Here is a 27,474-nt window from a genome sequence, read left to right on the forward strand (position 1 = left end):
TTTTCCCTCTTGCGCTCGTGGGTGTCCCTATTGATGTGCACCTTGGCGATTGGTGTTACCAGCTTGTTCCCCTCCATGGGACCCATTTCTCTGGGGTTCATTCTGTCTTCTGGTCCTGAGATGCTTATCATCACCACTTGCTCACCAACCATCGTTATCCCTTCAGGAACATTATATAGAACGTCCTCCGGGGAAGGATTTGGGGGGAAGGGTTGGGTGGGAGAAGGCTGAGACAACCCACTAGTTTTATATAGTCTTTGTTTTGTTTAAAGCCTGGTGGTGGTCGTTATAGATAGCAGGGATACCTATATTGAATATATCTATATTGTAGCCCAGGAGGAGCCAGGTGACAGGAGCAGGGGAAGGGGGAGGTTGAGATGGAGTAAGGGGGTCCTTTAAGAGTCTTGGCAGTTTAGAACAAGGTCCCCTCCCTGGGCAAGACAGGAACATTCTGAGGGGGCTGTTGAGGGTGGCAGTTAGAAAGGGGTCTTGTGAAGGAGAGGATTGGATGAGGGTCAGAAAGGATAGGAAGGAAGGTCTGGGCTAGGGGCAGACTTGGCCTCCTTGCACATTTCCTCTAGGATGTCAAAGCAAGGGGCAGCCCAGACCCAGGCTCTTGTCTGGAGGGGCTCCTTCCTCCATCTCGAGGAGCTTTCTTTAAAGTGGAAGACTACAGCCATCAGGGACTGCTTTGAATGGGAATGCTACTTCTTATAAAGGCAGGGCTCATCCTCACAGGCTCACCTCTGGTTGTGTCAGCTCGCCCATTTCTCATCCTGTATCCCTTCCATCTGGGGACTCCCATGTAGATGCTTCTGGTGGGCTCTTCCAGCTCTAAATTCTTGCTCCTATGATCGTTTTCTCTGTGTTAAGACTTCCAGAAGGAGAAAGATGGTAACTGAGCTGTGGCTCAGGCCCTCTTCATCAGGGGTGGTCAGGCTATAGCAGAGGGATGACTTTTAGGGTCGGGACAGTGGAGGACAAGGTGGGAAAGGGCTACTGGAATGCCTGGGTCTGCTCTCACATTTGCAGCCTAAAGGGCAGACAGTGGTGACAGTCAGAGTCTGGCTCATGGTTGGCGCTTAATAAATGCTTGTTGAATTGTATGGCCAGCTAGGAAGGACTCTAGTTAGCTCTGCTCACAGCCTGTGAGCCAGGACTGTCTTGCATGGGTGAGAAATGGCCCAGAGTGGGAAGGACAGAGAGCTTTCGATTGATAAAAGCAGCGTCCACAGGCGCACGGTCTTCAAGGAAGCGCTTGTTCTCGTTCAAATGTTGTGGGCCCTAGATCGGGTTATCCCCTCGGCATTAGGCGGGTTACCATGCTCTCAATCTATCCTGAAAATCTGAGGAAGAGTCCCACAGACCTTGCACTTCTGGCTGACTAGTGCCAGTCAGTCACACCCAAGCTCGCTGTCTCACTCTTATCCCATGCTCGCCGCCTCCCCGTGGCCTGGAGGTGACCCTGGGTTCTTGCTGGCTTTGCCAGTGGAGCTGTGAGCTTAAGCAGGTCCTACCACGTTTGAAAGGCTTCAAGTACAGGCTCCGTGGTGGGCTGGGGGTCTCTCGTCTGAGGCCCAGCCTAGCTAAGTGCAGAGGGACTCATCACCAAAGAGCTGGCCACCAGGCAGGGATTGCTTTCCAGCCAAGGCAACTAGCAAGGCTGCCCAGGAAGGCAGAAAGGGTGTGAATCAGCACGGACCCCGCCTCTGCAACCCCGACCCCGTATGGAGGTGAAGCCATTGGCCGCTCTAGCCCATTCCACACAAGCTGGCTCTCCAAAGACTGCCACCAAGTGGGGTCCCCTGTCCCCCAAGTCCACAGCCCTACAAGCAATAAGTCTACTCTGTGCCACCCACTGAGGTCTCCCCCTGTTTTAAGGAGGGCCATCTTTCTAAAGAACTCAGTGAAATTGTCTACATGGAAATTGGGAAGGGAGGGAGCCTCGAACTCCAAAGATTGAGGCCAGGGGCTCTCTGGATAGGACAGTTTGTTTACCCCGGGAAATTACAGTCAGAGCATCCACATCCCATGATGCTATGGAAGGCAAGGATGACCTAGAGAAACAGGGAAACAATGATGCTGTTTTCCTCTTCCTAAATGTGTGCCCAGAAGAGCCAGCATCACAGAACACATGCTCTGTGCAACTGAGACAAAGCTGCCACTAAGAAAATACTTTGTTGTTCCTTTCCTCTCATCTTCTCTCTGCCCCCTCTGGCTCAGACTATAGGCATCTGGACAGCTGGGAGAAAGAAGCCAGAATAGCCCGCCACACCCCAAAGTTGTGCTGGGCACCCGTCCCTCCCAGCCTGGCTGAAGGGGCTCTCCTCACCCAGCTGCACAGATGGACGGACGGACGGACGAATGGGCAGATGGACACTGGGGGGATATCCAGACTTCCTCCCAGGGCAAAGCAGTCCACATTCCCATCCTTCTCCACTCACAGGCCCAAGCAGACCCAGCTGACAAGAGGGGGTGAATGCACCTTTATTAGTGGGTGGTTTTCAGGGACTAAGAGGCAAAGGACACCAAGGAAAGATGGGGACACTGTGTTTCCAAAGATCCCATGCAAGACATAGGAGGGGGGGCAGGCTAAAGAAACCCAGCTTCTGACAGGGTTTTGGCTACTTGGTCAAATGCATCCATTCTCAGGGAATACATGGTCTGTCCTACCGCTAGCATGCATCATTCACAGAAAGCTGGAGAAGAGTCGGTCACTTCGCAGCTTCCCAAGAGCTCTAGTGAAATCGCAGTTTGCTAACAAATACAAACACTAGCTATCTAACTGGACTTAACACTCGCCGGGAACTGGGCTAACATTTGGTCCTTGTCCAGGTGAAACAAGCCAGCCAGCTGTCACTGCACAGGCTTGAGCAAAAGCCGGCCTCCTTTTGAGTCCAGGCCCCTGAAGGGAAATGAGTAAGGACTTCACGGTCTCATGGCAGTGTGGATAGGAGAGGTCCTGGCCAGGGACAAAGGTCACAGATGGGGCACCGTTATTCCTGGTGATCTCAGCTTTAAGAATTTGGCAGCAGGACAAGTGGCAAGGAGGGAGAGGCTCCTCTTGTTCTAAATGGCAGTGGCGAGCCTGGCCAGCCTGCTGAGGTTGGGCTCCCGGGGGGCTGGGCAGGGGGGCTGCTTCGGGGTAAAGAGTGTTTCAGTTTTGTCTTTGTGTCTCTGTGCTCAGCCCGCGTCCAGCCCATGGTAGACGCTTGCTCAATGCCGAAGGGAATGGAAGGGTCTTGAATAAGTGTCGTCTGTAGCATTTGGTAGCCAGCCCTGACTGATTGATGAGGGGTTGAGCCAGCTGCCTTCTCTGGCCCCCACTTTCTTCCTTGGAGGAGGGTGGGCATGGGAGGAAGCCAGGCAGCAGCTGGACCTGTGGATCTGGGAATGCCCCCTCTGCACTGGCATGTGTGGGCAGTGCAAACGCCCTGGGCCTGCCTTCTCTTGGGGTGGTGTCTTACAGTGGGACCCAGACTGCTCAGAAAGGGGGGCCTACTGTGGGCCCTTTTCCAAAGACTCTTAGTAGGTGGCCAATGAGAACCAGTGCTGAGGGCCAGAAAGGCCTTCCTAGGACAGAGATGTAATATTGGACCGCCCTCCCGGAGGGGCAATGATCTTCTGGGCCGGCCTCCGGGCGATGTGGTCATCAGCTTGAGAGCCTGGCAGGGAGAGAAGACAGGAAGCTGGAGATTGCTCACCTATCACAGACTCCCAGGGAGTCTTTTTGGACAGATGGGCAGAGGGTGTGGAGGGCTTTGGGCTGTGGGCTGATGGGGTCCCATGGGGGCAGCTGATGGGCAGGAGAAGACAACTACATCCCATAAAACACCGGGGGCTCTGTGCCAATTGCTTCCCGCCATGGCTCCCCTCAGGCTCGAATTTCTACTGATCAACTCCAAAGTTCTAGTATGCTGGGGGTGAAGGAGCTCAGAGACCCTGGGCCCTAGGTCACCAGGTTACCTGGCCCATCCCATCCCCAATGCCCCCTGGTTCCTAACTCATCACTTCTCCCACAATGAGGGGGCTCCGGGCTCTCTCTCCCTGCCCGTTTCCCAGGCACTTACCAGACAAGCTAAATCCAGACTGGTGCAGGTTGCGGATGGCTGGGGCCATGATCTTGCCAGGGCAGGGGGTGATTCTGGAGGCTGGTGTTGGGGCTGCTGACTTGGCCGTCACAATCCCATCATGGACTGGCCCATCATAGAGACCCCTGGGTACGCCGTGAATCTCTGCCAGCTAGCGGTGGGCAGGGAGGAGCAAGGGACAGAGACAGAGAACAATAAGGGCAGAGCCTGGGCAGGGAGGGCCTCAGGCGGGCCTGGTCCCAGTCCATTTGGAACCCCTGAGATGGGTCACCCACGGGATGGGCTCCTGGTGTTGCGTCTCCTGGGGACATGTGTGTGGGTGGTGCCGAGCTCCTCCAACAGGTGCACGTACCCATTGGGCATGGCCGATATCTTGATTACAAACTCAGGCAGGCACTCGGGCCCCACGTTAGCTGAGCAGGGAGGCCGAGCCACCGAGCCAGAATCCAGCTGGGAAGGATCGCATCCCCCAAATGCAAGCAGCCCCGGTCAAGGACTCCACTCCCGGGTGCCCCCTCAAAAAGCCAGGGGCGGGGGTTCCCAAACATTGTCTCAGCATGAATTAATCCTAATCAATGGAATAAAGCCGAACCAATGTTGAAGGGAATGATGCATCCACCCAGTCCCATCCCCTTTTCCTACTGAAGTCTGGGGAGGGGTAAGGACTTCTTTGCACTCAACCCTTTGGGTGGGGGTATGGGGGAGGGGAAGTAGGCTTGGGACTGGTTAGAGCCGGTTCTGCTAATTCCCAGTCCAGGCCTTTAGCCCAGAATATTTAGACCCTGCTATGCCAGGCTCCCAACTGAGATGCAGAGCTCTTGTGTGAGGGAGATTTCCACTCAGGGAGAGAAATCTGACCTCCCATTTACTCAGCTGGAGTCGAGTCTAGGCCATAGGGGAGAGGGCCTCCCCCACATCTGACAGGGGACAGGGCTCCCCAGGCACCCTGAGAAGGGAGCCTGTCCTTTGTGCTGGCATGGCCTCTGCCCTCCTGGTTCTTGGTCATTCCATGCTGGGTCCTTCCAGGGCCTGCACTGACCAAGGCTGCTTAGAACTTTGCAGGGAGGCCCAGGCTCTGTGACCCTCATCCATCTCCAGCTGGGCCTCATGGTGCATCCCGCATTGCACAGCCGGACAGATTGCTCCTGCCATCCCTTCCTCTGGCACTGTCGGGCCCCAAAGGCCTTGCCTCTGATCTAGGCCCGCTGCCCCTTCTGTATCACTGGGTTCTACCCTGTCTTTACCTGGGCTGGCATGCTCATTCCTCACAGAAGAGACCAATGCTGTTCTCAAATGACGGAAAACAGCAGGTCACCACCCATCCTCTCCCAATGGGACTCAGCGCTGACAGGAGTTGGCTGGTCGCTACTTTCTCCTCCCCGCCTGCAGATGGGGGCTGAGTCAGCTGCTTACAAAGGGGGGGCAGAGGTCTGGCTCGTGCCTTAATTAAGCTTACTCTGGGGGCTCAGACCCTAGACATGAGCGCCAGCTGGGATGCATCTGGGTGCCTAGCCAGTCTTCACTCTGCCCCCAAATACTCTGTGCCATACTCAGCCCCTCCCCCTCTCCGGCCATTGAAAGGGTCGGGCTAAGTGCTCTCTAAGCTCCCCCCCGGCTCCAACATCTCTGGGAGAAGCATCTGGAGCTGAGGCTCAGACGTCTCTCTCAAGTCCCGGGCAGAGACGGTGCCTCCATGCTCTCAGGAACGATGCCTCCAGAAGCTCCCTGCCCGCGGCAGGGCCGAGGGCAGCCAATCCCCACTGCAGGAGATGGTCTTCAGCAGCTGTGGCCACCTGGGAACGAGTATTTCTGAGTTTCCAGCAGGTTGCCCATGTGTCAATGGTTCTATCCTTCAAGCCCTGCTAACATGATGGTATTGGCCGGAGAGTGTGCTCTGGGGGAGGCAGAAGCATCCAGAGGTGTGGAGAGGACTGCTGGGTTGAAGGACAAGAAGCCCCCAGAGAGGAGGCCTTGGTCCCACCCCAGAGGGAATGCCACCAAGCCTCCCCTGGGGAGCCACAAGTCTCTCTGAACAAGAGGAAATGAGAGCTGTGTGGCCATTTTGGCCTTCCACTTCCCATCCCTCCTCAGTGAAGCCCGGACTGAGACTCACTCCCCTCACCAGCCTCCTGCTCTCCCAAGGAAGGACAGCCTTGGCTGGATGGGCCAGCGCACATGTGCTCTCCACAGGCTTATTATCCAAGATGGAGGGTGACTGTGGCCGGGCCTTAGGAGGCTCATGACATGGGCCAAGGTTTTGAAGACGCAATGAGTGGGAAGAAGCAGAGAACAGGAGAGGGGAGGAGGGGAAGGTGGACAGAGAGGGGAGAGAAAGCACGTTCCCTATAGGGCTAGCACGGATTTTGTGGTCCAAGAAGGAAGATGCGGGGAGGAAGCACACATGCGTGCATACATGTATAGATGTGCATGTGTGTGCTTGGGACTGAGTGCCCACACGTGGCTGTCTGGTGCTGGGAGAGGCCCACAGTCTGATCCAATGGGCAGGCATGAACAAAGCTGAGTGTGACTTAACAGGATAGAGGGGAACATCATCTAGACTGGTTCCTGATGGCCCTTGTTGGACCTTGGGATGTGCAGAGCTGCCTGGCCCCGCTCTGTCCCAGGAGAGTCAGAACAGTGTGCTAAGAATGACAGTGGATTCCATTTGAATTGTGTGAAGCTATGACCTATGCCCCAACAGCATCCATGGCCCTACTACAAGGCTTTTAAGGATGGGGTGGGGGCTCCCTACCTCCAGACACACTGAAGTCATCTTGTGCCCTCAGTGGCTTTGTCCATCAGACACCCATTGCTCACCTGGGCAGGAACCTGGCCCCAACCTGGTGGAGCCTTCTTTGGATTGTGTCTAAGAATGGCACCTTGGGAGAGCTGGAGGTCCCAAGGAAGTTCTGAAGAGAACAGGATGAGAGGGCCCCTAAAACAAGCACCAGCTACTAATTCCTCCAGGTCAGTGTTATTCCTCATCCCAAGAAGGGTGAGAGGAGGCTATTAGTCATTCCCAGTCTGGTGTGTGAGGAAGGAAAAGAAAGATCAGCCCTGGGTGACTAGGAAAGCATCACAGCCTCCAATTGCCCATGGCCGTGTCAAAAACTTTATGGTCTTATCCCTGAAGGTTGTGGGACAAACTATTCTCTGTCTATGCTAAAGGATCCCAGGAGAGATGAGAAGCCTGCCCAAGCAGAGACCCCATGGAGGGTGAGGAAGGTTTTCCTTACATCAAGCCCAGAATTGCCTGTCCAACCTCCATTCTTTGCTCTTTTCTCTACAAATGCCATTGGGAGAGCTGCCGCCACACTGGGTACCTCAATATGATTTGGCCTGACATGTCACTCAGCCTGACTACCTGGGCTGAGGGGAAGGGGCACAAGGCATGAGGGCCTGCCTGGGGCTTAGGCAACTGGGATGGAGGAAAGGTTAATGGGAGGGGAACAAAGTTCCAGGTGACCCAGTCACAAGCTGGCCAAGGAACGAAGAGATACGGAGGCAGTGGGGACACCCACAGCTGGGCCAGAATTCCTTCCTGGCCACAAGCTAGGGCAGGGCCCTCAGTGCTATTGTGCACAGGGTTTCCAGAAGAGGCGACAAGAGCTCCCTCCTTTTGCAGTCAGCAGGGTGGGTGCCTGGTGCTCTTGGTCCCCAGGAGGCAGCAGTGGAGTTTCCCAGGTGCTTATAGACCTCCCGGTGATGGTCAATAGCCTGGGCCACTCTCGCACACCTGGCCCAGACCTCCCTGGCCCCCATTTTTCCTCTCTGGTGAGGTTGGATTCACTAGGGGCACAGTTCAGGAAGAGTTAACTCTCACCTTGCCCCCCCCCAGCAACCATCATTCCCCCTCTCCCCCAACAACCCTAACCTGAAGGCACTTGACAGAGAGCAAACTGGTCTTCCGGGGAGCACAGAGTGGCTCTGAACAAAGAATTGATCACCAGTGGCCACCTTGCCCATGCCAAGTGTCTCTGGGCTTGGCTGGTCCCATCCTTTAACAGCAAATGCTGTTAGCTGTTTCCCTAATATAGCTATGGTCATACACCAGGAAGTGCCCTTAAGATGGCAGGAGAGGAATTAACAGAAATGCCACCCCCAATGCAGAGAAGAGTAAATAAAAATGAGCACCATACACATCTAAGGAGATTCTTGTCATGCTCCACCACCCCCACCACCCTAAGGGAGTTAGTTGGATTTCCTTCTAACCCTTAGGGGAAAATTGGCATTGTTTCTGGTCAAAAGCTCTGAGGAAGGGGAAGGAATGCACCCTGAGGGAGGGCAAGCTAGCCTCAGCAAAGTCTTGGCTCTCTACACATCCATCTTGTTCAGCCTAAGGGGGCATCCTAAAAGTGGAAGAGAGACAGAGCAAGGCAAACCTGGCCTTTTCTAACCTCCCTTCTGGGGTCTATTCAGGGGATTCAGCCTTGGTGGGCAAAGACAGGGAAGAGGCAGTGGAGTGGGAGGGTGGAAGCAAGGTAAAAAGGTAAATAACAACTAAAGGGGAGAGAGAGACAGAGAGAGAAACAGAGAGAGGAGAGGAGAGACAGAGGAGAGGGGGGAGAGATGGCAGAGAGACCATGAGCTAGAGATGAGGCACCTCACCTTGATCAGCACTCCACAGCTATCTCTTGGAGGCCCTGCCTATTATCTCAAAGCTGGCTAAATGTCCACCAGTCAGAAGTTACGGTCTGAGACATTCTCTATTCCCAAGTGGGAGGCTATAGGCTCCCCAACCTTTGTCCCTTGATAAAAGGTCTGCTTCTTTGAAAATACAGTCTTCTCAAATCAATGCGTTTCTTTCAGGCTCCTTTCAGGTAAATTGGCTCCTGGGATGGTCCTTCAGATAGATGGCGCCCCAGGGAATGGTTACTCTACAGGATAGAGTCCTTGGGAGCTAAGCTCTTCTCTTTGGCTTGGCCTTAGAAGCCCAGCAACCTAAGGTCCAATTCTCTGACCCCGTGGAGGAATGAGCCTCTCCAAACTTAGCTAGTCTGGTCCTTAGACAGTTGACCCACTCGAAGCCTGGGTTCCTACATGAAGCCTTGGCAGCTTGAGGGTCACTGACAACAGCCATGCTCTACTTCCATAGACTTTAAGCTCTTCCCTTGGGGGGAATATCTGAAGATGGAGCCAGAAGAGTTAACAGATGTACTGCCCACTGGGGGCACATGGAAGAAAGGGATGTCAATGATCTTCATTAGGAGCAGGCTCAGAGGGGAGATAGGAGTCATTCTCATCTCAGTATCTGTTCCTAACAAACAAATAAGATCAGACTTGGGAGCTGAAAAGGTTCCCAAGCACTGGGAGCTTAGTGATCAGTACTAATGAGGGAAGGAGAGAGTATCTGCGAGCACAGGGTACTTTGGGAAGGGCCAATTTGGAGAGAGCACCAAAATGGGAGCTTAGAATGGACAAAAAGCAGCTAGCATATGCTGGGACCTGGGCAATGGGTGGGTGGGGAGATGGACTAAGGTGGGTAGATCAAAGGGGAAGGGAGATGATAGGAGGGTGCCAGATACCCTTAGGATATCATCTTTTGATCCTGGGGCACCTCCTTGGACCCGTAAGCCATAGGTCTAAGAGAAGACCAGAGAGAGGAGTGCAAAGATAAAGGGTGTGTTGGTGGAGGTGATAAAATAAAAGATATAGAGATTCACTGTGCATCTCTCCAAATAGTGATGAAGGCATCGCTCTGTGCATGGACACAAGGAGAAGTCAACACCTCTGGTCAGGACTCTTGCTTTCTCCCTGTAGAATACAACAAACGTTCACCCAGAGAGCTAGGCACAAGAGCACTGCAAGACCAACTGGTGTTAATGTAAGGAAAGCAGGTCTTTCCTTTATCGCTCCCTCTAAGTGTCCCAGCACTGATGGATTCCATCTTTGTCTCAGCTCTCCAATCCATCCCTAGCAGCACCACCAACATAAGGTATGGGCTTCATCACTTCCCTCCTCCCAGGACGGTCCTTCCTCTATCCTGGATCTCTCAGTGCTATCATATTCACCTTCAGAACTTCAGCTCACTCCATGACGTCTCATCGGCCCAGTGCCTGCTCACTGTGGACCCAAGCAAGTGTTCCAACAGTCTGGTCCCAAGAGACCTATGGGGAACCTGGGTTTTAACTCCCGGATGTGCCGGGTCCTTCCTTAGTCTCATAACCGTCCTTTGCTCTAACTGTCCACCCCACCAAAACAGCTTTTGCCCAGGCCTCTTGAAGACAGGTGCGGATGAGCCCAGGCACTATGAGCACTCCTCACATTAAAGGGCTGAGGGACCCCACAGGCCCCTCTGAAGATCTTAGACTTCAGTTTCTTTCCTTCGGAAAGTCCTGACACTCGTCAGGCCTCGCAGCATCTCGTGCCCCTTCTTGGGTCCTGGTCTCTGCTTGTTTCTGTTCTCTCTCAGCCTGTCCCCTTCTCTGTCTGAGAAAGTGAGGATGGAGACCAGTGGCCCTCTGTCTTGCCTTGCCTGCAAAGACCCCAGCTCTGATCATCGCAGGTTCAAAACACCTAGCGAGCATTCCACCTCCATCCCCTCTGCAGACTCCCCAGTATTCCCCATTGCCACCAACAACAAGTGTGAGTCAGACAATCAGGGGCACTTAGTGCCCCAGCCTGGCTTTCAGGAGACTCTTGACTTCCTCCACAGGGAGTCTTCCTAGGATCACCCTCCCACCTTCAGGGCTGGCCTTTGGGAAGACTCTGTCTCCCCAGTGTGCCCACATGGTACATCTCCCACATGCCAAAGAGCCCAGTGGCTTAGAGGGAGTCCTTTATCCACACAAAGGTGGCCCTCCCTTACTCGTGCCTCTCTCTCCCAGAGGCTTAGCCTGCCTCCCACAGGGCTCCACCCCCTGCTCCTGATGAGCTGCCCTAGACTGAGCCAGGCTGGGCTCTGGCAGTAGCCCCAGGCTGCCCCAGTAGCACAGCAAGTCATGTTGCCTCAGGGGTATGAGGAGAATTTCCTGGATATTGCTTTCTCCTGGATTAGCCTTTGAGAGCCCAAGACAACATCTCAAAGACCCACCTGAAGATGGCATGAGAAAAATTAGCTGTAGTTCTAACCACTAGGGACACAGGTGGGTCACTATGAACCCCCATTCCTAGAAGCATAAGTGGGGGAAAGCCAGATGACTTATCCTGGATGGTAGAACATGGAAGGGAGGAATAAATGCCCATTATTCCAATCTGGTGTAAAATCACAGCTTTTGCTTCTCCACCCCAAGGTGAGACCTGCCCCATGGAGCTGAACAGTTCACATCATTGAGGAAAGCTAGCGATTGGTTTGGATAAGGGTAGAGAAAGAGGATTGTGGAGCAAAGCATGGGGTGGGAGGGCAGGCTGGGACAGGGTACTTCAGTGGGGGCTTTAGATGTCCCAAGAACTGTCGAAAGGCACTTTTCCCTGGGGGGAGGGGTGTGGAGAGAGGGTTTGAGCAGAGTATGGGGGGGAAGGGCTGGGAGTGTGCCCAAGACAGAGCTTGTGGTGTCCCCCTAACCCTGGGCCCACTCCTCCTCCTCTTCCTCCTTTTTCTTCCTCTGGGAAACAATGATGGCCACCACTTACATAACCCTTTAGTGCTTTACATACAAGGCTTGTTTGATGAATTTATCTCACTGCAAATAAGCAAAGGCCCCAGGCCACTCTAAGACATGAAGCAAAGAGGGCTCAAGGTGAGAGAAAGAAATAGAGACAGAAGATGATAGCCATGGGGTCTGGCTCAGGGTCTTCGGAAAGGCCAGCACCCAAGGAGCCCTCCTTCCTCCTCAGACCCCTCCTGCTGGGTCTCAAGCCTCTGCCACAGACACTTGCCTGGGGACCCCCAAACTCGCTCCCCCCCGCTGGAACCTCCCAGGACTAGAGCACAGGCATCTTGTCCCTGTGTTTCAGCTCCTCCTGGCCTCAGAAGCTGTGTCTCCTTGTTATCCTCTGGAAGCACTCTCTGGTGGAGTGATTTCCACACCCCCTCCCTTCCTTGGCTAGTGTGTGTTACTTTTGCCCACAGACTCATCACCCAACAGTCCCACTTCTGCTCCTGAGCTGACTGGCCTCAGGCAGTCTGGTCCTGTGACAGCTGATGCAGTCTGGCCTTGGGGAGCCCTGAAGCTTTGTGGGGCTCTACCTGAGACTGTGCTTGCCTCATCACCACAACCAATGAGGCTCTTCTTCAGGGGAAGGGAGGGCTCTGTTTAAGAGGCACAGGTGAGATGTGCTTCTGAAGTGTGTGGTTGTGGGGGGGGCACTGAGGGAGGGGAAGGGGAGATTCTCAGTGGCTGGCCCTGCTTTCTCCCTTCCTCTTCACAGAGTGACTTACACAAGGGGAGGGGAGGGGTGGCCAGGCTGCCCCAAAAGAAAGAGGGGATGAGGTCAAAGTACAGGGAGATACTGGTATTTGGTGTTTGACCCTGACCTCCAGGATCATGTTTTCTAATGGGGGGAATACGGGAGCTATGGCGGCCAGAAGAGGAACAGATGCCCCATTTAGGAAAGGCTTCCTATAGGAGGTGGTAAGAGAAAGAGATGGAGGTGGGCGGGGCCGAAGGGCATGCTGCACCTGAGACTCTGTATGAGCAGGAGCTGCCAGGGCTGTCACGGTCTAAGGAAAGACTTGTCAGTGCTGCTGTTCATGCTGGAAATGAACATGTATGTGCCCGCACTCCACAAAACAGTGACCAGAGGGTCAGGAAACACCACTTGACGAGGCAACGTGCAGGTGAGGGCTGGCTCAGCTTTGGCCTCTGGTTAGGTCCTCTGCCCCAAACACCCAGGGCCATGCTGTTGATGGCCAAAAACTGCCCTCAAAGCTTCCTTCCCCATGGTGAATAGATCAGAGTCCCACAGTCTCAGAATTGAAGAAACTCAGGATTGACATGACCTCAGAGGCCATGTGTCACACCTGAACTTGAGGGAGATGGAGCTCCCTCCCTACTATGGCACCCACTAGTGCCTCCTATTTTAAGAACCACTACCTCAGGGCAGCTAGGTGGCACAGTGGATAGAGCACTGGCCCTGGATTCAGGAGGACCTGAGTTCAAATCTGGCCTCAGACACTTTACACTTACTAGCTGTGTGACCCTAGACAAGTCACTTAATCCCAATTACCTCACAAAAAAAAGAACCATTACCTCTAAGAGCAACCCATGGGATTTCCCTAGCTCTCCTTCTTAGCAAGACATTCCTTGCTGGAAGCTGATCTCTGTATTTTTCTCTTTGTTCTGAAAATAACACAGCACAGAAGAGATGAAATTGTGAGTAGCCATTCCCAAGTTCTTTTTTCATTAGATGACACTCCTAGGATGTAGAGGGTCCAAGGGAGGTGGGATGGGGTAAGAGCAGGGTGCTAATGCTGGAGCCCTGGATGGGGTCTCTGCAGGGTTTGATTTGGATAGATCCAGCAGAGACAGAATTAACACACAAAATGAAGGAGAAGTGTTTCTAATCAGGTGGCCGTGCCTCTTCAGTACAAGGCGGGTGGTAGAGCTCCTGACCTCCAGATGGAGTGCAAGGCTTCGCATTGCGGGGGGGGGGGGGCATTTAAGTCTTAGAGAGTGAGGAGGGTTTTCCTTACATCAAGCCTCAAATGGTCTCTGAAACTTCTAGTCTTTGTTCAGTGGCCTGCAAATGATTGGGAAACCCAAGACACAAAGCTGTTACCAGCCCAATAGGACCCAGTCCAATATGTCAGTGAGCCCAGGTTGGCTGGGCTGAGCAGAAAGCCCCAGAAGAGAGGGGAGAGTCAGAAAGGGCAGAGGGTGGGCCATCAATAACATGGCCCTGGAAGGGGAGGCAGAAGTCAGGCAATAGAACTCAGAGAAGAAGAGGAGACACACAGCTGTGCAAGCCAGTGCCTACAATGCTGGGAGTACAAGGTTTTCAAGTGAGGTGATCTCCTCACTTTTGAAAAGTCATCAGGCCAGTGTTGGTGGCTTGAAGGAGGTCATATCAGATGCCCAGAGACCTTCCAGTGATGGCCGATGGCCTGGGTACCTCTCTCATACCTGGTCCAGACCTCCCTGGCCCCCATTTCTCTCCTTCCTTTCCTCTCTTGAACTCTCCCATCCCAGTGGTGCAGGATAGAGCCCACAGAGGGCAAGGCTCCCAGGGACAGAAAGCTTAGGGCTCACCCTATTCTCCTAGACTGCCAGAGAGGGCCCCCCAAAGCCTGCCCAGGCCTTTTGAAGAAGAGGTGTGGATGGGCACTGCTCACAGCCCAGGGAGTGAGGAAGCCCACAGATCATGCTGAGCATTTGAGACTTCAGTTTCTTTCCTTCTGAAAGTCCTGACAGTCCTCAGGTCTTTCTCTTACTGTCCATTTCTCTTTTTTGGGTCTCTCTGTCATTGATCCATCTGTCTCTCTGTCTCTGTCTCTCCTCCACTTTCCCCATGCCTTCATCTTCCTCATCATGCTCTACTGGCAGAACATTGAAAGAAGTAATAAATGCCCATTATTCCAACCTGGTGTAAAATCCACAGCTTTTGCTCTCCCACCCCTAGGTGAGACCAGTCCCATGGAGCTGAACAATTCACATAATTGAGGAAAACTAGTGATTGGCTTGGATGGGATAGAGAAAGAGGATTGTGGAGCAGAGCATGGGATGGGAGGGCAGGCTGGGGCAGGGCACTGCAGTGGGGTCTTTGGATGTCCAAGAACTGTCCAAAGGCAGTTTTCCCTGGGGGGAGGGGTGTGGAGAGAGGGTTTGAGTAGAGTATGGGGGTGGGGAAGGGCTGGGAGTGTGCCCAAGACAGAGCTTGTGGTGTCCACCTACCCCTGGGCCCATTTGGAGGAGGCAAAGGACAAGGTAGGATGCAGCTGGGGATTAGAAGTGGAAAGGAATGGAAAAATGGGAAATAAGAGAAAGGAACAAGAGTGCTGGGTGTGAAAGAGATAAAGGACCTGACAAAGTTCCTTTTCCACCCCTTGCCCACTAAGTGTTATATTCTTCTCTTAGGATTTAGAGAACAAGAACATAAAGATCATTTGTAGAGAGAGATGCCTAATGATGAAAATTAAAAACAAGGGGCAGGAAGGCTTTTCATAGGGAGAAAAAGAAAGGAGGGAGAGAGAGGACGGAGGGGAGGGAGGGAGAGAGACAGAGAGACAGAGAGAGACAGAGACAGAGACAGAAAGAGATGACAAAAGGATGGAGGGAGACAGAGGAAGGGAGGGAGGAGAAAGAGAGAGACAGAGAGACAGAGAGAGACAGAGACAGATGACAAAAGGATGGAGGGAGACAGAGAGAGGAAGGGAGGGAGGGAGGAGAAAGAGAAAGAGAGACAGAGACAGAGACAGACAGGGACAGAGACACAGAGAGATAGAGGGAGGGAGGGAGAAAGAAGGAGGGAAGGAGGGTGAGGGAAGGAGGGGGAAGAGAGGAGGGAGGGAGGCAGGGAGGGAGAGAGAGAGGGAGAGATGGGGAAATGAGGGAGGAAATGCGTTGAGACTATATTCCAACAGTCTTCAACTTGAAGAAAAATGCAGTCAAGCCCTCAGAGACCCCCATGACAAGGTATTTATTCCCCTCCACTAGAGCTCAATTCTGTCTTCCCCAATAACCTCCAATGAGGCAGAATTCCTCCTCCCCTGGGCGGCCCATTCCAAGGGAATGAGGCTCTGGCTTTTGGGATAGTTTCCCTTATATTAAGATGAAGTCACCCTTTGAAAGTTCCTTTGGCCTTCATCTTTCAAATAACCCTGGAGAAGGCAGCTCGTGAAGGCCCTTGTCTGTCATAGGACTGAAGGGAACTTATTGGAAGAAGGGGAGGGGAAGGGGCAAAGTGTTGGAGGGTTTTGTGGCCCTGGAGTTGTTGAGGGAGGGGGTATGGAGGGGAGTGTTGAGATTCTAGAACAGAGGCCAGTCATCAAAGGGAAGATGAGAGTGCAGACACACATAAACTAGGTCACAGTCTTGCTCAAGGAAAGCCTGGCACTTGGACCCTGAAGAACTGCCACTCCTAATGCCAGCCTGAATTGCTTGGGGAGTATGGCAGTGGCTCCCCCTTGGGGAAAAGCCACCAAGAACAGGGCACACTCCCTTGCCTTTCTGCAGCAGCCCTGGTTAGGGTCCTAGAGACTGGAAGAGATGCCAATGAGGGGTGAGGGCCGGGGGCCCTGCTTCCTCAGACAATGCAGTTGCCTCTTGCTCTTTCCCTAGCTCCCCACCTCAAAAAAGACAGCCATGTCAGAAAGCCCTCAGACCTTACCTTTTGCCTGAGGCTGGTGAGCCCCATTGTCTAATCTACTTGTTCTAGAGTTCAGTTTCTTTCCTTCTGAGGAGCCTGACCACTTTTGTGACCTCCTTGGATGTCTCTCTCTGGCATTATTTGTGTCTGTACACCACCCTGCAGCGAGGCTACATGGGGGAGGGTGGGGAGCTTTCCTCCTGACCTCACTCCCTGGGCTGCTTCTCTGGGAGTTTGAGGTGAAGGCCCACCTGGCCACCCCCCCATACACTCCAGGCCTCCTGCTCAGTTATCTTAGAGCCCTTTCTTGAGCATTTTTAAGTTAACCATTTTCATGGGTCTCGAGATCCTGTCAAATTCCTTCCCTGAAATTGTAAACAGGCTATTTGTTCCTGAAGCTTGGTCTTTGTGGGATGCCCTTTTTCTCCCACAGATACTTTTGTCTAGGGCAGCCCCAGATGGCTGGTCACTAGGAAGTTCTCAGCTTCTGATCAGACAGCAAAGCTTCACCCTCCCCATGCCCAGGGGGCCCAGCAAAGGGTCATCTCATAGTCTGGCCCCACTAGGGGCACACCCCAGGGCAGAGGTCCTAGCCCCTCCCAGCTTCAGGCTTAGCCTTAGAAGTTAATACTCTTAGGACTCCATAGGTTGGCTGTCAGGCAGGAGCATGCCCACATTTTTCTGCCTGAGAACACTGAGTGGCTGTGGCACAAGAAGTCACCATCTTGCTCCTGGGAGTCCCACCTGGCACAGCCACTGTGGTCCTCAGAGAGTGGGTTGTCTGGCTCCAAGATCAGCTTCAAGGTCATTCCAACTTGGTGAGCAAGAACAGCCAGGGCTTTCCCTTCCCTGGCCTGGTCTTTGGGAACCCAAGGCCACATCCCAAGGATACGTCTGAAGATGGCATGAGAAGAGTTAATGGTTGTTCAGCCTGCTGGCTTCGTTGAAAAAGAAAATCCTTCCTAAAAGAGCCTGAGGAGAGTGTTTGCCCTTCACACCTTGGTGTGAAATCAGAACATCTCTTTCCCAGCACTCAGATGAGAGCAGCCTTAAAGAACACAAGCTAACCAGATGGGGAGAGGGTGAGACGCCTGTGTGGTGGGCACCCCGAGGAGAGAGCAGGCTGGGAATGGGGAGACAGTTAGGGCTTGGGAGGGGGCCTGGGAGGTGGAGGAAAGAAACACAGAAAGGTCAGGGCAGGAGACCAAAGCCAGACCTTCCCTATCCCAGGCTCTCTGCTGGGCCCATGCCCAAGGCCTCACCCTAAGACCAGGGCTGTAATAAAGTGCAAGACAACCTTGAAAGAAACCACACCAAGGAGCCTTTCTTTGTGGCTTCAGGATGAAAACTTGCCAACACATGAGGTGGTTCCATACTGTGCTCCGCTTACCTGACGCTCCCCCTGCTGGGCAAGAACTCTAGGACACTGTGTCGCTGTCCAAGGTACTCCCTGTTGGGCTCTCTGTTTGCTTGTCACCTGGGTCCCCTTCCCAACACCTGCACAGGTGCTCCCAGCCCATCCCCAGACAGGCAGTCCCCTGAGCCCAGATGGAGACCAGAAAAGCCTGTATCCCCAACCTGGGAGGGCCTCATCCAAACAAATGGCCCTCTGGTTGGATGGAAAATCTCTGCAGTCAGGGGATTTTTGTGTTTCTAACCTTATCATGTTAATAGAGTGCCTGGAATATAGTAGGTGCTTAATAAGTGCTTGTTGAGTAATTGATTGGAGGAAATTATTCCAGTGTGCCCCTTTCTTAGGATGTTGTCATGGCCAAATAATTGACCACCAAGAGTCCAGTTTGCTGCTGCTTCTCACCTCTAAGGATTTGGCCAGCCTGCCCTTGGGCAGCAAATGATCTGGGCATGGGCTTGGGCCTACTTCTTCACTCTGGGGGAGGGGAACCAGGCAGGACTTTGACTCCTCTGTCCAGGGTATCTTGAGATCTCAGAGCCCAGGAACACCCAAGAGTAGTGACTGAAAATCAATTTCTGAATCACTGAAACTCAGCTGGAAGTGGACCTCAGAGGCCTTTGGTCCTATTGTAGCATGTAATGACTTCTCTCTACAATATCCTTGACAAGTAGTCACCTATCCTTTACCTAAAGATCTCAGGGGGAGCCCAGTATCCCACTCTTAGTGACAGCTATCATTGGCAGGAACATCCCCTTGATACTGAGCCCAGTTGACCCTCTTTGCAGCCTTCATCCATGCACTGGTCCTTCCCCTGCCCTTTGGGCTAAATCAGTACAAAATCAATTTCTTCTTCCCCAGGAGAGAGTTCTCTTGTTCTCCCTGAATCTTCTTGTCAGGGGGTTCTTTTCTCCAAGCCATTGGAGACTCATTTGAATGAAGAAGAACCTTTATTTCTTGAAGGCTTAAATGGGAATCTTAGTCATGAACATAATTAGTGAGTAGTCAAAATACCATCCACTTAGCTCCTAATCTTGCTTGGCTAGAAGAGGGTGATAAACTAGAAGATCGGTTTCTCAGTGATCAATTTTGATGAGGAAGGGTAGGAGAATTCTGCAGTATGGGGAACCATCATCACTGAGGGCAAGCTGAAACGGGCTTTACAATGTGGACTTTGGATGATCAAAAACATGCCAAGGGTAGGGTACTGGGCACTTGAGGCCTGAAGGAGGTGGAATAGAAGAGGACTTTTTAGAAAATGGAAGAGGGACAGAGAAAGGGAAATGGGATTGTCCCCAAGAGAAAACTGACCTAAGTTCAACCTTGGTGCTGAAGTAAATGCTGAAGATCCAGGCAAAGTACATGTGGAAAAGTGGGGGAAAGGGATGGAGGGGAAAATAAATCAGTAGGGGGAAGGGAAGAGTATGTAATAGACATTCCATTCTTTTCTAGACTAATCTTCACCCCATTCTTCCTAATGGAAATCTGATATTTTGAGGTAACTGTGGTAAAGATGGACCATGCTGAGCCCTGATGAGGACTATCAGTCAGTGTCCCAGGCAAAACAGTCAGGGGAGTAGGGAGGCAAGACTTTACAAATGGCTTTCAGTCAACTCCCCAGCAGAGGGTATCAGGAAGTGAAATGCTAGCTGAATTATATTCTGTTACTCAATCAAATATGTGTTCCTTCCCCCACCAAGGATTAATGATGTGATCAGAGTTCCATATAAAATCTCCTTTGAAGAGAAAGCATTTGAATTAAAGTTAGGCTCTTAGGTGGGCTGCCCTACCTTCCTTATCTCCTCCTTCTCCCCCATCTCCTCACCCCCAAGTATTTACTCCCTGGAGCAAAAATGGGATCATGGTAGTGGAAGAAAAGGTGAAAGGTTCCCTCCCTACCCCTAGAGAGCTGCAGTTACTTCAGTTTCTCTCAGAGATGTTAGCTTATTAGGGATCAACAATGACTATGCTATTGGCTGAGAGCAGATACAAAAACCAACCCAACCACAGTCATACCTTCAGGAAACTGATACCATCCTCGGGGGAGACAACACACTCCTGGAAAATGAAGTCCAAAAGGCTTGGAGGAGGAAGAGAGATCAATGACAAATCTGAGGATGGGGAAAGTCTTTGCTGAGTGTGTTGGGGGTGGGGGAGGAAGCCAGGGAGCTGCAAGTCTCCCAAGCTGTGGGGAGAAGCGAGTGCCTGAGGGAGCACTCTGGGGAGATGGAGTGGCACATCTGGGGAGTGACAAGTCAGCCACTTTGGCCAGATCAGAGTATATGAAGGGAGGGACAGAAAGGGCATTTGGGGTCAGCCAGTTAAAGGGTTCTGAACACCAGGTGAGGGAATTTGTATTTTCTGCTGGGAAGCACTCCCAATTGTAGAATTCTGGGGTGACATGGTCAGACCAGTGCTTTAGGAAGACTATTTTGGCAGCTGTGTAGAAGACAGATCAGAGACAGGAGGCTCTTGCAAAAGTCCAGGAAAGAGCTGGTGAAGGCCTGATCTGAGGTGGTAGAGACATAGAATGGAGGGAAGATGTGGGAGGTGTGATGGAAGATGTATTGAAAGGATTTGGCAACTGATTGGATATGGGGTGATGGAGGAGGACGAGGCAAGGGTGACTCCAATGGTGTGAGCCTGGGTAGCAAGAATGGCACTGCTCTCAAGCCAAGTGGGGAAATCTGAAGATGTGGGACAGGCAGGGGCTGGCTGGGGGAGGTGGGTCACAAGCTTCCTCGGAGTCAGAGAACTCTTTCTTCTCCAGTCCAAGGAGCTGGGACAGGGGGCTCTTGCCCTTAGGGCCCTAGGATATCTTTGCCTTGCCATTAGGACATGGTAGCATAAGGCACTCTCCTGCAGATGCCTGAGGTCTAATCCCTCTGGGCAGTTTCTTCCCCAAAATGAAGCAATTGTTTCCAAATCAGGCCCCAGAATCACAGAATTGCAGAGTTGGAAGGCACCTCAGAGGCCACCTGGGCCAACCTGGGCCCCGCTGAGTGTCCCCTCCCCTGCCCCCACTTTAGCATGGCTCAGAGGGTTGGGAAGGTTTTCCTTACATCAGCCAAGCTTGACCTGAGCAGCTTCTCCTCTCCAAGGCCAGCAGACAGGTGACTCTTGTACTTTTTATCCTCCCCAGCTAGGGGAATGGGAGCCTTTCCAGAGGCCTGCTACTCCTGGCACGTTTGTCTGAGGGGAAAGGGCAAGGGGCAACAAGGCTCACCCTCCTCCCTTCAGGTAATTATGGTCTAAGACAGAGGAGAAAGCTGGAAAGCTGAAGTGCAGCTGGGTCTCCACTTTTCTTCCAGAGGGCCTCGGGAATAGGGACCAGATAGAACCTGAGGGGGCCTGGCCAGCTTGGGGCAACCACCTCTGCAACAGCTTGGGTTGTTCACAAGGCGCTGAAGACAGAGCACTCTCCTGGTGGCCTTAGAGAGGCAGCACTGGGCTCATGGATGCCAGGAGTCGAGGGGCCGGGGCTGAGGGGCCGGGGCTGGGGCTATGGCTGAGGGACTGGGGCTGAGGGGCTGGTGCCAGGGCCGGGGCCTAGGGGCTGAGGGGCTGGCACTGAGGGACTGGTGCCAGGGCCAGGGCCTAGGGCCTGAGGGGCTAGCACTGAGGGGCCAAGGGGCTGGGGCTGGTGCCAGGGCTGGGGTTGAGGGGCTGAGGGGACGAGGGGCCGGGGCTGGGGCCAAGGGACTGGGGCCGAGAGACTGGGGCCGAGAGACTGGGGCTGAGGGGCTGGGGCCAAGGGGCTGGCGCTGGTGCCAGGGCTGGGGCTAAGGGGCTGAGGGGCTGGGACTGGTTCCAGGGCTGGGGGCCTGGGGCTGGGGCAGGTGCCAAGGCTGGTGCCAAGGGACCAAGGGGCCGGGGCTGAGGGACTGAGGGGCTGGGATTGGTTCCAGGGCTGGGGCCGAGGGGCTGGGGCTGGCCCTGGCTCCTCTCCATACTCCTCATTGCTCTTCAGCTTTGGTACCTCTACCCTTCAGTGATGCAGAACAGGACAGGGTGACGTGGGGGCCCAGAGGACAGTCATGGCTTTTCTATTCCCTCTGATCCTCCAGTATCATATTGCCAAGGGAGGAATCCTTCTCCACCTTATAAACTGCCTCCAGCTATTCCTTAAATGATGCCCAGGTAAAGAGTGCCCCAGCAGACAGCAGATACCTTTTGGGGCCCTCTCATTCACTGTGGAGGGTCTGGATTCCTACAGTTCAAGAGGATTATTCCTGCTCTGTTCTCCCCCCTCGTTGGGAGGTCTCACACGTCAGGTTCATTTTCTCAGTCACTTTCTTGTCACTGTGAGTCCTCGGTAAATCGAGTTCTGGAGTTCAGGCAGGGCAGGGTTCAGCCTTCACAAATGGAAGACTGGCCAAGACACACACTATCTCCCTACATGAAGGTCTGCTTCCCTTGAGACTCCATTGCCAATTTCTGCAAAGAGGCACACAAGCTACTCTTTAACCCACGTTCTAAATCATAGGCATTTGGCTGGCTTCCCTGTTCTTGACCAGACATTAGGATTCTCTAAAGTGCAGGGTCTCCCAGGCCATGGTAACCACACAGGTGGAATTCAATAGGGCCACTGTCTAGGGGACTTGTCCTAGCTCCATTTCACATCAGTTGACATCAGAAACCTAGCCCTCACAAAGACCTCTCCCTGAAGGCCCTCACAAGAAATAATTGCCACACTTTGCTTTCTTGGAACACCTAAGAGCCTAGGTCAAAGAATTGAGCACTGCTGAGCAACCTATCCCTGCCCAGACTGTGGACTTGGCTGGTCCCATCTTTGGACAGCAGATTGTCAGGGTTTGGGGCCATGGTTGATGCCCACCCACTTGGGTGGACCCTGTCAGTCAGAGCTTATGCTTTTCTGGCATTTTTGGCACCCACTGTTAGTACAAAAGGACATGGGAAGAAAATATGAGAGTAGCTGAGGAGACACAGCAGCAATTGACTTGGATTGGTAAGAATATCCATTCCTGGAAAGGTGACACCTCAGTATGAAGACCAGATGCTTCTAACACTCATTGGGATCAGCCTTGCTCATCTAGAAGTTGAGTACCAGCTCACAGAAAGCTCTGAGATAAATCTGGATCATAAATGGGATCAAGGGTTCAGAAGCACAGAAGAAGACTAGGCACAAGGGCTAGCTTGGTTAGAGTGGGAGAAATGCCAGCTCTGGATCAGCAAAGAATAGGTGGAGGTCACTGACGTCCCTAGGATTGGGGATAAGTTGTCCTAGGAGGTGGAAAGGGAACCCAGAAAGGAGGATGGGTTGGTGCCAAAGATAAGCCATGTCTACCTCAACATTTAACTTGGAGTTAACTCCTAGGATCTATGACCTGTTTGCTGGCTTACATTAAAGGCAGAGAGGGAGAGGGGAGAAACAGAAGAGAGGGTGGTAGATTCAAAGACTAGGAAAGAACAAAGTAATATGCATACATTTTATATATATATATATATATATATATATATATATATATATATATATATATATATATATATATATATGGGGTGGGTGATACCAAGAACCATCATGAGCTGCCAAAGATAGGTACAAAACCACATTCAAGGAGTGTCTTTCAATTGTCACTGTCCCTGGTCCAATGTCCCCCAAAGGAGTCATATATATAGTCACACTCCAACATGATTAATGGATCCTGAGGTGAAATATAATTGCAGGAACAGTTACACATCTTCACTGCCACAACTGAGAGACCCATTTCTAGATAGCTAAAATTCAGATTCAACTAAAAGGAGTCTTTAAAGACCTCAAGGCTATGATAAGTGTTATGTAGGCTGCTTGAGCTCAATGCAATTTATCAAGTATTGATCATACATTTCCTTTTGGCAAAACATTTTGCTAGGTGGTGGGGATGCAAAGAGGAAGAAAACAGTCTGTCCATGACTTTGAGGGTCTTATATTGCACTGAGCCAGTTAGCATCTAAACTGACAAGGAGAAAACAACTGCATAATTGAAGGATAGGAAGAACCTGGGCAGGTGGAAAGATCCAGAGTTAATTCATTCCTATAGGAATGAGCACCTGCCTGATAGACCCAAGAGGGGACCTCCAAAGTCAGAGTGCTAAAACTGGGGGGGGGCAGGGAAAAGGGAGCTGGTTCTTGAGCAGCTTGTTCTTGAGCAGCTGGTTCTTGAGCAAGCACCCCAGAGAGGCTGGCTCTTTCCTCCATGAGAGTCTCTTAAACTCTACAACTGGAAGGTCACTGTGTTCACTGTCATTGAAAACAGTGACAGCAACTCCTCCCTAGGTAAGGCACAGCCCAGGTCTCTAGAAGAACAAAGCCCTGGACAAATGCTGAGCTCCAGTGAAAAATCTTTGCTTGACACTTAAGCTCACCAGCTGCAAAGTAGGAAGAAAAACTGCATTAGAGTCACCAAGAACTTCACAGGAGATTCGATGTCCCAAAGTAGACAGCAAAATAACCAGTCATCCCAGCTGTCTAAAAACAAATGCATCAAGATTTGCAACCAGCAATGGGATAAACAAGCCATCTTCATGGCGGGATACAGATTTTACCTTAAAGGTGTCAAGTCAATGAATTTTGGGGTAAGAATGACAGTGTGCACGTGAGTCAGGAAGGAAATACATTATACACAAGCACAGGAGAGGGCAGTGGGGAAAAGTGGGTAGTGAAGATAAAATTAGGCAAGAAAGTGCAGGAATCCTGAGTGGCAGAGTAGAATAAAGACCCTTTGGAGAGAAGTTAGGGTAGTGAGATCTTTACTGTTGTGTAATGCAGATAATGCGGACAGAAATAGTAAGTAGGTGAGAAGTTCTAGAAACAGATGATAAGTTTGACCCAAATGCCAATTCCACCCTCTAAAAGGTGGAGAAAAAACTTGACATCCTAGATCACATTCACACCCACCAGGAGGAAATGGTCACTAAGATGGGAACTATGGGAACTCCAGGGAAAAGTAACCATTACTCCTTCTGAGAACATCTGGTAAACCAGGAAAGGAAATCTGAGAATAGTCTGCCATGTATGTAGCCTATTTATTAATGGAACAGATGTCACTGGGTTCAAAGAAAGGACAGACAAAAGTCCATTGCCTAAAATTCTATCAGGGAAGCCACAGGAGGAATAGTAAGCTCTTAAGAATGAAACTGTGAAGAAACAAAGAGGAATAATGCTGAAGAGAGACAGGGGGATGCACAGGGAGCTATTCAGCCACCTAAGATGAAAAGAAGATGGGAATGAGGGAACATAAGAGAGAACAAACTCGTACTTGTGACACAGTCCTTGAAGACTCATGTCAGGAATGCTAAGGCTGAGAGTGAGTTTAGGCTGGCCAGGAAGCCAAGGCATAGTAACAAGTGGTTTCTGGGCAAAGGGAAGGAGGATAGAGTCAGGTCACCTCTCAGCACGGACAGCAATGATGATGGACAACGGAGGGAAAGCTGAGAAGCTTAATTCTTCTTTTGTTTCTGGTTTCTCTGCCAAGGAGAAGGTTTGGGGATTGGAGGAAGTTGAAGAAAATGACTAGTGAATTGAAACCAAAGATAAGTAAGGAGACAGTAAGACAGCACCTAGATGGATGTCCTTGATGAGCTCCATTCCCCAGGATCCACAGGACCACATCCTAAGACACTGAGAGAACCAACAGATGTGACTGCTGAGAGTGTCAGGGATCTTTGAAAGATTACAAGAAGCAGTTGCAGGACTGGAAAGGGGAAAATATTGTCCTGGTTTCCAAAAAGGGAAGAGAAGAGAACTCATAGACTAGAGGCCAGGGAGCTGGACCACAATTTCTGGCAAACTTGGAGAGCATATGATTAGAGGGGACAGTCAGTGAACATACAGAAAAGAAAGCAGTGATGACAAAGAGTCAGCATAGCTTCATTAAAAACAGGTTAGGCCAGATTCAAGTTTTTTTTTAATTTTGTTTTGTTTTTGCACAGGGTTACTAAGATGGCAGATGAGAGGAGTAGTGCAGATAGTTTGTGTAGGTTCTAGCAAAACACTTGACAAAGTCATGCTTTTTCTTGTAGACAAGATGAAGCTATGTGGGTCAGAAGATAAGTACTACTAATTGAATGTCACTAATGGCTGGCCAGACCCAGTCATGAATAGTTTAATATCAACTTAGAATGAAGTGTCTCATGGGATGTTCCAGGGCTTCCAGCTGAGTGGCCCCAAATAAATTCTCTGGTCCTAAGCAGATATTAAAGCTAGACCCTGGAGAGGCTGTGACAGCTCCCCCCACAGGCTGGAACCCTATGGGGCAAGAGCCAGGGATCTGGCTTCCAATCCCAGCATTCCTCATTCTCAACCCAGAGCCCTAAGCAGCAATGATCCCCTGTGTTCTCTGTTTTTAGAATCTTGAGTTGCCAAAGCCAAAGGATAATCCTCTCAGTGGTCAAGCCAATGAGAAACCCCAAAGTCAATGGCCCTAACTCTACCTGGAGATCATGGGAGAATCATCAAACTTTCCCACCACTTGCACAGTTTTGGAGAAACCAGAACCACCCCACAGTTTTGAAAGAGAAGAGTTCATTTTTTTCTCAGTGTCTTACTCTAGATAGAAAGTGAGTCCAATTGATTATATTGATTCTATCTTGCGATTGATTTATTTTGCATCTCCCTGAGATTTTGTATAACTGCCTAAGTCACTAAGTCATTTATATCTGAACTAAGTTCAGAAGTTCAGTCTTCCTCTCTGAGTTAAGTTTAAAAGTTCAGTTTCCCCATAAATCACTTTAACTAAAAGAAACCTGTTATCTCTATACCACTAAGTGTCCTTCAAGGAAGGCTGGTCCATTGTCACTGTACCACTAAGCGGCCTTGTAGGTGATGCACAAGATGGAAGCGTTGCTAGCCTGATGCTTCATATTGTTTTCCCCATCTGTGATGCTGCCTTCTGGTTTTGGGTTGCTCATCTTTTTGTCCATAAAATAATCCATCAAATCCCATTCAGGGTCTTTTAGCTTGTTGAGGATCCAAAGACCTTTTCTTTTCTTTTGGCTGGGCAATGAGGGTTAAGTGACTTGCCCAAGGTCACACAGCTAGTAAGTGTCAAGTGTCTGAGGCAGATTTGAACGCAGGTCCTCCTGAATCCAGGGCCGGTGCTTTATCCACTGCACCACCTAGCTGCCCCCCAAAGACCTTTTTTATTGGCAACTGTTAGCCTTACCAATAAACTGAGTGTACTCAGAACTTTGTTGCCTCATTTTACCTTCATTTCAATTAAGGTAATGACAATGGTAAGGGAGAGGGGAAAGTATACACATATGATGGCGCTCAATGGCCATGATGAGGGAGGGTTGGAAAAATGGAACTACATGGCCTGTACTCACTCGAGCTGAGATTTTTCAGATTTGGACCCATGAGGCTGGTGTGGACAGAGGCAGGTGGAGAGATGGGGAAGGGAAGGCTACAGCCAGAGGCTTAAATGGGGGATCTGACCACATTCTGCTCATGCTGCATGGAAGAGCAGGGAGTTCTCAATTACAATCCTGTGAACCACTGAGTCCTACCTTCAACTCTGCCCCTATGCCCTCAGGACCCCCTGTGCCATTGCCATTTGATGTGCTGCTTGATGTGCACTTGATGCTGTTAAGGGCTAAAATTCTAGCTAAACTGTCTAAAATATCTAATGAGTGGTTGCCAATAAATTATAAGCTTTAGCAAGAGTTAGACTTTTAAGCATTTATTGAATAAGAATTTGGTAAAGAGAGAAGAAAAGGCCTAGATTCCTATCTATTAAAGGGAGAGCACATTTCTAGCTCCCTTCTCCACTGGAGTCCAAAGGAAAG

The 27,474-nt window shown here is 51.4% G+C and overlaps 1 protein-coding gene across 3 annotated transcripts in view; it reads right to left on the minus strand.

The window, feature by feature from the left end:
- Positions 1-2,463: 2,463 nt before the first annotated feature.
- The window catches only part of DPYSL4 (dihydropyrimidinase like 4), a 64,719-nt gene continuing 39,708 nt past the window's right edge, over positions 2,464-27,474 (minus strand). For all 3 annotated transcript variants that reach the window (XM_043988044.1, XM_043988045.1, XM_043988046.1), the window contains exons 13-14: positions 4,071-4,242; positions 2,464-3,665 (exon numbers count right to left, since the gene is read on the minus strand). In XM_043988044.1, coding sequence (XP_043843979.1) covers positions 3,574-3,665; positions 4,071-4,242 — 264 coding nt within the window. In that variant the 3' untranslated portion in view covers positions 2,464-3,573. The remainder of the gene's footprint in view (positions 3,666-4,070; positions 4,243-27,474) is intronic.

Source organism: Dromiciops gliroides, chromosome 2, assembly GCF_019393635.1.
Source record: "Dromiciops gliroides isolate mDroGli1 chromosome 2, mDroGli1.pri, whole genome shotgun sequence".
NCBI classification, from domain to species: domain Eukaryota; kingdom Metazoa; phylum Chordata; class Mammalia; order Microbiotheria; family Microbiotheriidae; genus Dromiciops; species Dromiciops gliroides.